Source organism: Neofelis nebulosa, chromosome 7 (assembly GCF_028018385.1).
Source record: "Neofelis nebulosa isolate mNeoNeb1 chromosome 7, mNeoNeb1.pri, whole genome shotgun sequence".
NCBI lineage: Eukaryota > Metazoa > Chordata > Mammalia > Carnivora > Felidae > Neofelis > Neofelis nebulosa.
In genome coordinates, this window is record NC_080788.1 from 62,606,801 (window position 1) to 62,619,824 (window position 13,024).

The window sequence follows — 13,024 nt, forward strand, 5'->3', positions numbered from 1 at the left end:
TCTTTTTATTCTCTTAAAGTATGTCTCAAAGAGCATTTTTAATTTTGATAAAGTATAATTTATACATTTTTGTCTCTTATGGATTGTACTTTGGATATCAAGAAATTTTTTCCTCAGTCACAGAGGTTTTCTCCTATGTTTTCTTCTAGAAGCTTCATGATTTCAGCCTACATTCAGGTCTAGGATCCATTTTTACTTAATTTTTGTACATGATATGATGTATGGATCAGCATTTGTTGTTTTGTTTTGTTTTGTTTTGTTTTGTTGTTGGATGAGAATAGCCAATTGTTCCAGTACCCTTTTTTGAAAAGACTGTTATTTTCTAAAATTACCTTTGCACCTTTGTCAAAAATTAGTTTTCTATATATATGTAGGTTTATTTCTGGATGCTATATTCTGTTAGATTGATCTATTTTTCTGTATTTATACCAATACAAGACTATTTTGTTTACTGCTTTTTTAAAAACTGTTTTGTTTACTATTGATTGATGATAGATCTTAAAATCAGATAGTGTTAGTTCTCCAACTTTGCTCTTCTTCAGAGTTGTTTTGGATATACTATGTTCTTTGCATTTCCCCATGAATTTTAATTTTTTTTAATGTTTATTTATTATTGAGAGACAGAGAGACACAGAGTGTGAGCAGGGGAGGGGTAAAGAGAGGGGAAGACACAGAATCTGAAGTAGGCTCCAGGCTCTGAGCTGTCAGCACAGAGCCGGATGTGGGGCTTTAACTCACAAACTATGAGATCATGACCTGAGCCGAAGTCTGTTGCCTAACCAACTGAGCCATCCAGGCTCCCCTTCCCCATGAATTTTAGAATCAGGTTGCCAAAAAACCTTTGAAATTTTTACTGGGATTGCAATGAAATTAGTAGATCAGTTTGGGGAATATTGGCATCTTAACAAAATTGAGTATTCCAGTCTCTTAACCCCGTGTATCCATCCCTGAGATCTTTAATTTCTCAGCAGTGTTTTGTATTTTTCAGTTATAAGTTCTACACATCTTTTGCTGTATTTATCCCTAAGTATTTCACATTTTATGTTATTATAAATGACATTTAAAAAAATTTCTACTTCCCACTAGATAGTATCGAGCAGAAGAATAAGATGATCAGACTTCTGTTTTAACAAAGTTATTCTGGATGCTATATAGATCCTGAGAGAAGGACAAAAGTAAAAGCATGAATACCTGTTAGGCTATTGAAATAATTTTAAGACGAGTTGATACGGTAGCTTGGACCCTAGTGGTAGCAGTATCTTAAACAGTGGTGGAATTCTGGATGTATGTTGAGGCATAGCCAACACAGTGTACTGGCGTGTTAGATGGGGATGTGAGAGAAAGAAGGGAATCAAGGGTGACTTCAGGGATTTTGGTCTGAGTAGCCTGAAGTATGGAGAGTGATTTAACTGAGAGGAGAACCATGCTGGGTGGAACAGGTTTGGGGAGATGATTAAGAGTTTTGGTCCACTGAAGTCTGAATGTAAGCCTAGAGATGAGGAGAAAGGTCTGACATGGAGATACAAATGCAAGGGTTAGCCCATAGATGATATTAAAAGCCTTAAAAAACGTTGAAAAAAAAATTAAAAAAAAAAAAAAAAAAAAAAAAAAGCCTTGAGACTAGATGAGATCACCAGAAGAGTGAGTATGGATAGAGAAAAACAGGTGTGTGGACTGTCCTATGCCACTCCAAAGTTTTAAAGGTTGGAGATGAAGAGAAACTGTATGTTATGTTATACCTCTAAGTATTTAAATTGCATGATTTAAAAACGTAAGTAAGGACCCAGAGAAATCCAAAAGTGTGGGCTATGGCCCATCTCCAGGACTGACTTGTTTTATTTTATTTTTTTTTTCAATGTTTTTTATTTATTTTTGGGACAGAGAGAGACAGAGCATGAACGGGGGAGGGGCAGAGAGAGAGGGAGACACAGAACCGGAAACAGGCTCCAGGCTCCGAGCCATCAGCCCAGAGCCCGACACGGGGCTCGAACTCACAGACCGCGAGATCGTGACCTGGCTGAAGTCGGACGCTTAACCGACTGCGCCACCCAGGCGCCCCAGGACTGACTTGTTTTAAAGCATTATTTTTTTTAAGTGTATTCATTTATTTTGAGAGAGAGAGCCTGCACAAGCAGGGGAGGGGCAGAGAGAGAGAGAGAGAGAGAGAGAGAGAGAGAGAGAGAGAATCCCAAACAGGGTCCACGTTCTCATCACAGAGCCCAACAAAGGGCTTGAACCCACAAACTGTGAGATCATGACCTGAGCCAAAATCAAAAGTTGGTCGCTTAACCGACTGAGCCACCCAGGCACCCCTAAACTGTTATTTTTTTATTATTATTATGAACATCCTTTTAAAAAGGACATGTCTAGGTGAGTGTATGACTTCGGCTCAGGTCAGGATCTCGTGGTTCGTGAGTTTGAGCCCTGTATTGGGCTTTGTGCTGACAGCTCAGAGCCTGGAGCCTGCTTCGGATTCTGTGTCTCCCTTTCTCTTTGTTCCTCCCCCACTCCCACTCTGTCTCTCTCTCTCAAAAATAAAAAAAAGATTAAAAATAATGATTTTCAAAAAGGGCATGTCTTAAAATATTGAAGACATAAATCTATGAGGAGGGAAACATTACTGGATTTTCACAGGAAATGATTAATTCATCAGATTATCATTGGTGGAGCTTTTGTTTATTCTCATTTGAGAAACAGGATGCTAGAGTGTTCACTGTGTAATGGGCTGATGCAGGTGACAATGAAATAACATTAGACCTTTGAGTTGCAATAGAGGAGGAATTTATGAGTATGGCTAAAATTAGTGGGAGGGCAATTCTATTGCCAGAGAAGACAAACATTCCTATTACCATCATTCTCCTGCAGAAGAAGAGGAGGTGACATACACAGTCATTGATCAGTTTCAGCAGAAGTTTGGTGCTGCAGTAAGTATTGACCTTCCTACTATTGTCTGCATGTAGGCATCATGTTTATGTCTGATAAATTTGTCTCTTACTAAAGGATCATTGATATTTTCCCTAATAATTCAACAAAATAGGGGCGCCTGGGTGGCTCAGTGGGTTGAGCGTCCGACTTCAGCTTAGGTCATGGTCTCACAGTCTGTGAGTTCAAGCCCTGTGTCAGGCTCTGTGCTGACAGCTCAGAGCCTGGAGACTGCTTCAGATTCTGTGTCTCCCTCTCTCTCTACCCCTCCCCCGCTCATGTTCTGTCTCTCTGTCTCAAAAATAAATAACATTTTTAAAAATTTTAAAAAGTAACAATTCAACAAAATATATGAGTGCCTGCTATAAGCCAGGCCTCGTTCTGAGGTCTGGGGTAAATAATAATAAAGACAGGGGCGCATGGGTGGCTCAGTTGGTTAAGTGTCCGACTTCGGCTCAGGTCATGATCTCGCGGTCCCTGAGTTAGAGCCCTGCGTCGGGCTCTGTGCTGACCGCTCAGAGCCTGGAGCCTGTTTCAGATTCTGTGTCTCCCTCTCTCTCTGACCCTCCCCTGTTCATGCTCTGTCTCTCTCTGTCTCAAAAATAAATAAACATTAAAAAAAATTAAAAAAAAATAACAAAGACAAAGTTCCACCCCTCAGGGAGTTTACATTTTAATGCAAGAAAATAAACAATTGCATATTACCTGGTGAGAAGTGCTATGAAGAAAAATAAAGTGTGGTTTGAGGAGTAGAGTACAAGGAGTTCCCATTTTATATAGGGTGGACAGAGAAAACCTCTGTGAAGAGAGGACATTGGAACAGAGACCCCAAAGAAGGGAGCTAGCTATTGGATATTTAGGTAAAGAACTTGGAGAAAAGCATAATTATCAAGTGCAAAGACTCTGAGGATGAAGCACACTTAACTTGTGTGGAGGAACAAACAGCAGGGATGCAAGACCACAGTGAAGAAGGATAGGAAATGGAAGGGGTCAGGTGGAAGATCGGGCAGGGCATTTTGGACATTATAAGGATTTTGAGTTTGACTTGAGTAGGATAAAAAGCCATTGGCAGTTTTAGAGGTGAGTCAGATATTTTTTTTACTCCTATTTAAAAAAATTCATTCTAGATTCTCTTTTTAGGCATCTATAATCATATATTCAGACATGACAGTAACTATTCAGCCTAGTGTACAGTTCACAGATGGATTTCAGGGGAGTCATTAAGCTTTCTGTTTAGATACAAGCTTATATTTGTGCATGGGTGCATTTTTTTAATGGGAGAGCATTAGCTTTCCATGGATTCTTTTTTCTTTAACCACTTAAATGAGATGTAGTTCACATGCCCTAAAATTCACCAATTTAAAATGTATAGTTCACTGGATTTTAGCATATCTACAGAGTTGTAAATATGTCACAAAGAATTGGAAAACATTTTCCTTTTTTTGAAGTTTTTTTGTTTTTGTTTTTAAAGTAATCTCTACACCCAATGTGGGGCTCAAACTCACAACCTGAGACCGAGTCACTCTACCAACTGAGCCAGGCCAGGCACCCGTAGACATTTTCGATACCCCCAAAAGAAACCCTACACTTGGTAGGTGTCACCTCCATTCCTCCCCAGTCCCCAGCCCTTGGCAACTTTTCTGCCTCTATGGATTTGCCTGTTTAGGACATTTTGTATAAATGGAGTCATACAATATGTAGTCATTCGTGACTGGCTTCTTTTGCTTAGCATATTTTCATGGTTGATGTATTTTACAGCATGTATCAGTGTTTCACTTATTTCCATTGCCAAATAATACTCCTTTATATGGATATACCATATTTTATTTATCCTTTCACCGTTTGAGTTCTTCCTACTTTTTGGCTATTATGAATAATGCTGCTATGAACATTCATGTACAAGTTTTTGTTTGCACATATATTTTCATTTCTCTGGGATAGATACTTATGAGTGCAATTGCTGGATCATCTAGTAACTCTGTGTTTAACTTTTTGAGAGTCGACCATTGTTTTCCAAAGGTGCTATACCATTTCACATTGCCACCAGCAGGATATGGGGGTTCCAATTTCTCCACATTCTTACCAAAACTTGTTATCTGTCATTTTGATTGTAACCATCTTAGTGGTGTGAAGTGGTATCTCATTGTGGTTTTGACTTACATTTCCATGATGGCTAATGATGTTGAACGTTTTTCATGTGCTTACTGCATATTTATATATCTTTTTTGGAGAAATGTCTATTCCCTTGCCCATTTTTTTTACATAGGCTTCACGCCCAACTTGGGGCTTAAACTCACGATCCTGAGATCAAAGAATCACATGCTTTACCAATTGAGCCAACCAAGTGCCCCTCCTTTGCCCATTTTTAAATTGAGTTATAAGAATTCTTTATATATCAACATATTCTTTTTTTTTTTTTTTTTAATTTTTTTTTTCAACATTTTTAATTTATTTTTGGGACAGAGAGAGACAGAGCATGAGCGGGGGAGGGGCAGAGAGAGAGGGAGACACAGAATCGGAAACAGGCTCCAGGCTCCGAGCCATCAGCCCAGAGCCTGACGTGGGGCTTGAACTCACGGACCGCGAGATCGTGACCTGGCTGAAGTCGGACGCTTAACCGACTGCGCCACCCAGGCGCCCCTCAACATATTCTTTGAAGGGTCAAATGATAATAACAAAAAATGAGGTAAGAACCTGGAAATTTGAAGAGGTTGTTGGAAATTCTTGTCAATAGGGAAATTCAGGTTTTGTTTTCAAAGTTCTGCAGCCTTCTTGCTATTGCCTGAGGGTGGAACTAAAATTCAGTCCCTTTTTTTCAACGTTTTTTATTTATTTTTGGGACAGAGAGAGACAGAGCATGAACGGGGGAGGGGCAGAGAGAGAGGGAGACACAGAATCGGAAACAGGCTCCAGGCTCCAGTCCCTTTTTTTAATCATTGATGGAAGATACTCAATGCAGAACACTCTATGCTCTCTAGAGGAAGATATCATGCTAGTGAAAGTTACCATGTCCTTCTATTCTTGAGTAATTTGCCTGCCTGTAAAATGGGGAGAATCTTGTATCATATAGATGTTTTCATAGATTATGGATTAAGGATTTTAGAAGAGTATAATGTTTTGAAATAGGATAAGATTATAGATAATTGAAGGACCAGCATGTGTTCTTGGAATACCGTGACATCAGTTTTGAGTCACTTAATGAATCTAAGACTTTAAGGGACCTATTGAGTTCTTGTTTCTCTCATTCTGAACAGTATATACTGTGAGACTCAGCCACTATGTGAGTTCCCTTCTGGTACAGTAAATTGCCTGTGTCAGGGCAGTGTTCTTTGCATGAGGAATCTGGTTATAAGGATAGAACTCTTTTGGGGGTTCCTCGGTGGCTGAGTTGTTAAGTATCCAACTCTTAATTTCAGCTCAGGTCACAATCTCATGGTTTGGGAGATTGAGTCCCACTTCGGGCTCTGTGCTGTCAGCCCAGAGCCTGCTCAGGATTCTCTCTCTCCCTCTGTCTCTCTCTGCGCCTCCCCCTGTTCACTCACACACTCTCTTTTTCTCTCTCAAAATAAATAAATAAACATTTTAAAAAAGATAGAAATCTTTTGCTATAGTATCAGTGATAACAAAAGGTATCTGAGTTTTCAACTCTTAGCATCTAGAATATGATTTATTTTCCAGTTGTGTAATAAATTTGCAAAAAAATAAAAAGAGGATTAGAAATGTTCAGTGTTGTGCGTGAGAGAGAGAAAGAGAGAGAGAAGCAGACTTGTGTTTTGGGTAAGTCAAATTTTGTAAGTTTAGAAAACATTATCCCACGTTGTTAATTGCTAGCCATTTTACTTGGGCCATTCATGATGTCATAATTGGAACATTTATTCCCTAGAGATTTTCTTCCTTTTTCTCCCCAGATGCTTCACATCAAGAAGCAGAGTGTTCTGAGTGTGGCAACAGAAGGTGCTAATGTGTGTCGTCATGGGAAGCTGTGTTGGCTTCAGGTAAAAGATACTTTAAACTTTTTATTTTGAAATAATTGGGGATTTACTGGCAAATTAATTTTAATTGTCTTCTTGATGTCACCTCAGTGTCACTGTCCTATAACTTGTTTGGAATGTCTTTCACTCTTCTAGTACTTTCTCTTTTCAAAAGGAAAGATGGGCACCTGGGTGGCTCAGTCAGTTCAGTGTCCAACTCTTGATTTCAACTCAGGTCATGATCCCAGGCTCGTGGGATTCAGCTCCAGGTTGGGCTCTGCACTTAGTGGAGCCCAATTGGGATTTCTTTCCCTCTGTCCCTCCCCACCCACTGCTCATTCTCTGTCTCTAAAAATTTAAAAAATTTGAAAAAAAGGAAAGAGCTTCTGTCACTTTATAGGTTCACTTTTATAATCATCATTGCTGTGCTCATCAAGGCTCTGTTTGAGGTCTTCTTTCCCAGCTCTGTTCTCTCACCTTAGATCTATGAAGAATTTCAGAGGCAGCTGGCTGGCTTAGTGAAGTGTGCAACTCTTGATCTTGGGATTGTGAGTTCGAGCTCCACGTTGGGTGTAGAGATTACTTAAAAAAACAAAATCTTTAATTTAATGAATGTTTTAAAGTAGTCTCTACACCTAATGTGGGGCTTGAACTTCCAACTCCAAGATCAAGAGTCACATGCTCTACCACCTGAGCCAGCCAGGCGTCCCAAAAATAAAATCTTAAAAAAAACCCACAAAGACACATGAAGAATTTTTATATTACCTTCTGGTTGGTAGCATTCCACAGCAGTATTCTGCCACATCATTTTCATTTTCATGGACCTGGGAGATGTCAGGTGAGGATCCCAATTACGTCAAAAGATGTTTGTAGTGAGCCTTGAAAAGTTATAGGATGGGCTTTGGATCAACCTCGGCAGCATCAGTTTTTAAGGGGGGGCAAGAAAACAGGCTGAATATTCTTTGAGTCAGGAACTACCTCTACCTATTGAGATTATCAATTTTATTATTATTGGCTATCTGCCTACTTCTCAGGGTTACATTGAAGTATGTATCCTAAATAATTCAATTCAAAATATGAAAAAAATTATGTGAGAACCTAGTCTCTTGGCATCAATTTATGGTGAAAAATCAGAAACCACTTTAGTTAACAATAGGAGACATTACTGTAGATTTGATAGATCTTACACAGCTGCCAAAAATTGATGACGAGTACAGTGTAGAAAAATGTTTGAAAAGTTATGAGTGGAAAACAGCAGGATATAGAACTGAAGGCATATTCTCAGAACCATGTACATTGTTTGCATATGAAAAATGGAAAGGAGCAATGTGTGGCATGTATTGGTTCACCGAAGAAATGTCTAAGCTATCCATGCTCCTAGTTCTGTTCTAGTTGATATATGTGCAGTGGTGAATCTGTTCTCTCACAGAGTTTATAGTCTAGCAGAGAATTACTCTCCAAACTTTTATAATGTGCCTATTCAGTTCGTATAGTTAAGGAAGTAGAGAAAACACAGGGAGTGTCTATTTTAGGTGTCATATTCTAGCAGACAACATGAAAGACCTGAGAATGGGTGCCAGGTAGGCCTGGAAATTGTAGCTATATCAACAGCTCCTAAAATGACAAAGAAGGCACTAGACTGCCATGTCGCTGGCTCTCTAGACCTTATTTGATCTCTCTTTGCCTTCATTCTCTGACTTAGTAGATTATCCAGCAATATAGTACTGCCTTTGTGACCTTTATGATCAGAAACAATCTGAAATTCTTATAATTGTATAAAATTGATCTAAAAAGCCATGTTTCGGGGCACCTGGGTGGCTCAGTCGGTTGAGCATCCGACTTCGGCTCAGGTCATGATCTCACGGTTCATGGGTTCAAGCCCCACATCAGGCTCCGTGCTAACAGCTCGGAGCTTGGAGCCTGCTTTGGATTCTGTGTCTCCCTCTCTTTCTTCTCCTCCCCTCCTTGCAGTCTGTCTCTCAAAAATAAAAATAAACACTAAAAAAAATAAAAAGCCATGTTTCACATCCTACCATTTGTGGCACTTTATTTGTTGCCTTTTTAAAACTGCTAAAGGGCAGAGATCTTGTCTTATGAGTAGTATTTTTTTTCATCTTTATTTATTTGAGAGAGAGTATGTGCGTGTGTGCTTGGGTTGGGGGGTGGGCAGAAGGAGAGGGAGAGAGAGAATCCCAAGCAGGCTCCTCACTGAGCTTGGAGCCTGATGTGGGCCTTGACCTCACGACTGCAAGATCACCACCTGAGCCGATACAAGAGTTGGAGGCTCAACCAACTGAGCCACCCACATGCCCTTTTTATGAGTAATTTTATGTAACACCTAACATAACCATGCATATTATGAGACTCAGAGAAATAGCATTTTTTGTTATTAACAATGAAATGCTGTTCATTCCCTTTCAACCTATAATCCTTGGATTGCTAAAATGCCATGCGTGAAAGGTAAAACATTAAGTTTGAGATTGTAAAAAGCAGAAGGCTAAATCTACTAGCTTGTGTCTCTTTCTGTTCTTTTGAAAAATCAGTGATAGTTTTTCTTAGATTAATTTAAACTTCTTTTTCCTAAGAATCACTGAGTGCCTATTGTTTACTTTAAAAGTGACAATCTGAGAGGGGCATCTGGGTGACTCAGTTAAGCGTCTGACCTTGGCTCAGATCATGATCTCATGGTTTATGAGTTCGAGTCCCACATCTGGCTCTGCACTGACAGCTCAGAGCCTGGAGCCTGCTTTGGATTCTGTGTCTACCTCTGTCTCTGCCCTGCCCCGCCCCTGTTTGGGCTCTGTGTCTCTCACTCTCTCAAAAATAAATACCCCCCCCCCCAAAAAAAAGTGAGGATGTGAGGAGCGCCTGGGGGACTCAGTCAGTTGAGTATCTGATTCTTTTTTTTTTTTTAATTTTTTTAAATGTTTATTTATTTATTTATTTATTTATTTATTTATTTTTTTCAACATTTTTAATTTATTTTTGGGACAGAGAGAGACAGAGCATGAACGGGGGAGGGGCAGAGAGAGAGGGAGACACAGAATCGGAAACAGGCTCCAGGCTCCGAGCCATCAGCCCAGAGCCTGACGCGGGGCTCGAACTCACGGACCGCGAGATCGTGACCTGGCTGAAGTCGGACGCTTAACCGACTGCGCCACCCAGGCGCCCCAAATGTTTATTTATTTTTGAGAGAGAGAGAGACAGAATGTGAGCAGGGGAGGGGCAGAGAGAGAGAGAGGGAGACACAGAATCCGAAGCAGGTTCCAGGCTCCAAGCTGTCAGCACAGAGCCCGACGCAGGGCTCTAACTCAGGGACCGCGAGATCATGACCTGAGCCAAAGTCAGACAGTCAACTGACTGAGCCACCCAGGCACCCCAGCATCTGATTCATGATTTTGGCTGGGGTCATAATCTCGTGGTTCATGGGTTCGAGCCCTGTGTTGGGCTCTGCACTGGCAGTGAGGAGCCTGCTTGGGATTCTCTCTCTCCCTCTCTCTCTCTCTCTCTCTCTCTGCTCTCTCCCCAGAGACTGTCTCTCTCAAAATAAATAAATAAAACTTAAAGAAAATAAAAGTGAGGATGTGAAATATTTTATCACATGTCTTTCTTGATCCTCAGATCCCCTTCCCTAGTTTTTTTTTATTCTTTGTATGTCTGGATGGTCTTTTGTAGGTAGCCACAAATAGCCGAGTTTACTTATTTGACATTTTCCTTCTGGGAAGTCGTGCTTTCAACAATGGACTTCAGATGGTATTAGAAGACAAGAGAATTTTGAAGGTGAGTGTGTAAGCTGATTCCTCAGCTATTAAGATTAGCAACCAGGTTCTAATTACTCTGTCTTTGTCTTCTGATTCCTTAGGTTATCCATGATTGTCGTTGGCTTTCTGATTGCCTCTCTCATCAGTATGGAATTTTGCTGAATAATGTCTTTGACACACAGGTACATGCGGGGAAACCATAGATTCAGTCCAGCATATATAGCTTTTATAGGAAACAGGGCTTATCTGATGAGTGATGAATTTTTGTGTGTGCCTCATTCTTGTCCACTTGTCATTTGGTGAACTGTGAAAGCACTACAGAAAAGTTACTTAAAATTATTTAGGATTTTTTCCCCTCATTTTGCTCCAGAATTTGTCAAATAAGAAGCAAACTCTGGGGCACCTAGATGGCCCAGTTGGTAGAGCATGTAACTCTTGATCTCAGAGTCATGAATTTGAGTCCCACGCTGGGTGTAGAGATTACTTAAAAAATAATAATAATAAAATCTCAAAATTAAAAAAAAAAGAGGCAAGCTCAATATTCTACAGCATTCACAAACTCAAAGGATTTGGAGGTCATTCAGAAGTCTGACATGAATCACTTAATGTGAGGTAAATAATCACATCTGTGCCTTTAGCACATATGTATCAGTTAGGATTGATGGCTAGTCAGCATGTAGCTCAGAGAAGCAGGTTGTCTTAGATATGCCCCAAAAGCCTATTCTAGGCCAAAATAGCCTGAATATATGTGGTTTTTCTCTCCTCTAAATAACTCTAGAGAAATAAGAAATCCTTAGTTTATACTAACTAGCTCTTAGAGCTCATGTGTGTTTCTGGTTTGGCTGTGAGAATAGTAAAACCACTAGTTTTCATTATGTTTTCTTTAGGTTCTTCTAGTCTTCTAGGTTTATGCCAGTTAAAGGGACATGTTGAATACATAAGCCTAGTGCCTTTGGAGAGGTTTAAAATAATGAGTTAGCCAGTTATCTTTTTTTTAATGTTTACTTATTTTTGAGGGAGAGAGAGAGAGAGAGCACGTGCACATAAGTGGGGGAAGGGCAGAAAGAGAAGGAGGCAGAGGATTCAAAGCCAGCTCTGCACTGACAGCATTGAACCTGATGTGGGGCTCAAACTTAGGAACCGAAATGTGAGATCATGACCCGAGCTGAAGTAGACACTCAACTGACTGAGTCACACAGTCATCCCTCATTTTATTATTATTATTATAATTATTATTATTATTACTATTATTATTACTATATTTTAAATAATCTCTATGCCCCAGCCAATTTAAAGAATTTTTTTTAAATTTTTTTCAATATATGAAATTTATTGTCAAATTGATTTCCATACAGCACCCAGTGCTCATCCCAAAAGGTGCCCTCCTCAATACCCATCACCCTCCCCTCCCTCCCACCCCTGCCATCAACCCTCAGTTTGTTCTCAGTTTTTTTTTTTTTGTTTTTTTTTTTTTTAAATTTTTTTTTTCAACGTTTTTTATTTTTATTTTTGGGACAGAGAGAGACAGAGCATGAACGGGGGAGGGGCAGAGAGAGAGGGAGACACAGAATCGGAAACAGGCTCCAGGCTCCGAGCCATCGGCCCAGAGCCTGACGCGGGGCTCGAACTCACGGACCGCGAGATCGTGACCTGGCTGAAGTCGGACGCTTAACCGACTGCGCCACCCAGGCGCCCCTGTTCTCAGTTTTTAAGAGCCTCTTATGCTTTGGCTCTCTCCCACTCTCACCTCTTTTTTTTTTTTCTTAAAGAAATTTTTAAGTTTATTCACTCAGAGAGAGAGAGAGAGAGAGCATGCACACGTGCACGTGTAAGTGGGGGAGGGGCAGAGAGAAAGAGGGAGAGAGAATCAATCCCAAGCAGGCTCTGCACGGTCAGTGCAAAGCCCAGAATGTGGCTGAAACTCAGAACTGGGAGGTCATGACCTGAGCTGAAGTCAGACGCTTAAATGACAGCCACCCAGGCACCCATATTTTTTTTAATTTTTAAAAAATTTTTGGGGTGTCCGGGTGGCTCAATCAGCTAAGCATCTGAGTTTGGCTCAGGTCATGATCTCACAGTTCGTGAGTTTGAGCCCCGCATCAGCCTCTGTGCTGACAGCTCAGAGCCTGGAGCCTGCTTTGGATTCTGTGTCTCCCTCTCTCTTTGCCCCTCCCCTGCTCACGCTCTGTCTCTCAAAAATAAACATTAAAAAAATTTTTTTAAATAAATAAAAAATAAAAATGTTTAAATTAAAAAGTTTTTATTTTAGTGAGAGAGAGTGTGGGCAAGTGGGGGAGAAGGGCAGAGGGAAAGAGAGAGAGAGAGAGAGAGAGAGAGAGAGAGAATCTTAAGCAGGCTCCATGCTCATCA

General features: G+C 40.3%; 1 protein-coding gene across 4 annotated transcripts in view; it reads left to right on the plus strand.

Annotated features, from left to right (window-relative positions):
* The window catches only part of EXD1 (exonuclease 3'-5' domain containing 1), a 64,888-nt gene that overhangs the window by 15,896 nt on the left and 35,968 nt on the right, over nucleotides 1-13,024 (plus strand). For all 4 annotated transcript variants that reach the window (XM_058738142.1, XM_058738141.1, XM_058738139.1 and 1 more), the window contains 4 exons: nucleotides 2,866-2,924; nucleotides 6,831-6,917; nucleotides 10,569-10,673; nucleotides 10,756-10,836. In XM_058738142.1, coding sequence (XP_058594125.1) covers nucleotides 2,866-2,924; nucleotides 6,831-6,917; nucleotides 10,569-10,673; nucleotides 10,756-10,836 — 332 coding nt within the window. The remainder of the gene's footprint in view (nucleotides 1-2,865; nucleotides 2,925-6,830; nucleotides 6,918-10,568; nucleotides 10,674-10,755; nucleotides 10,837-13,024) is intronic.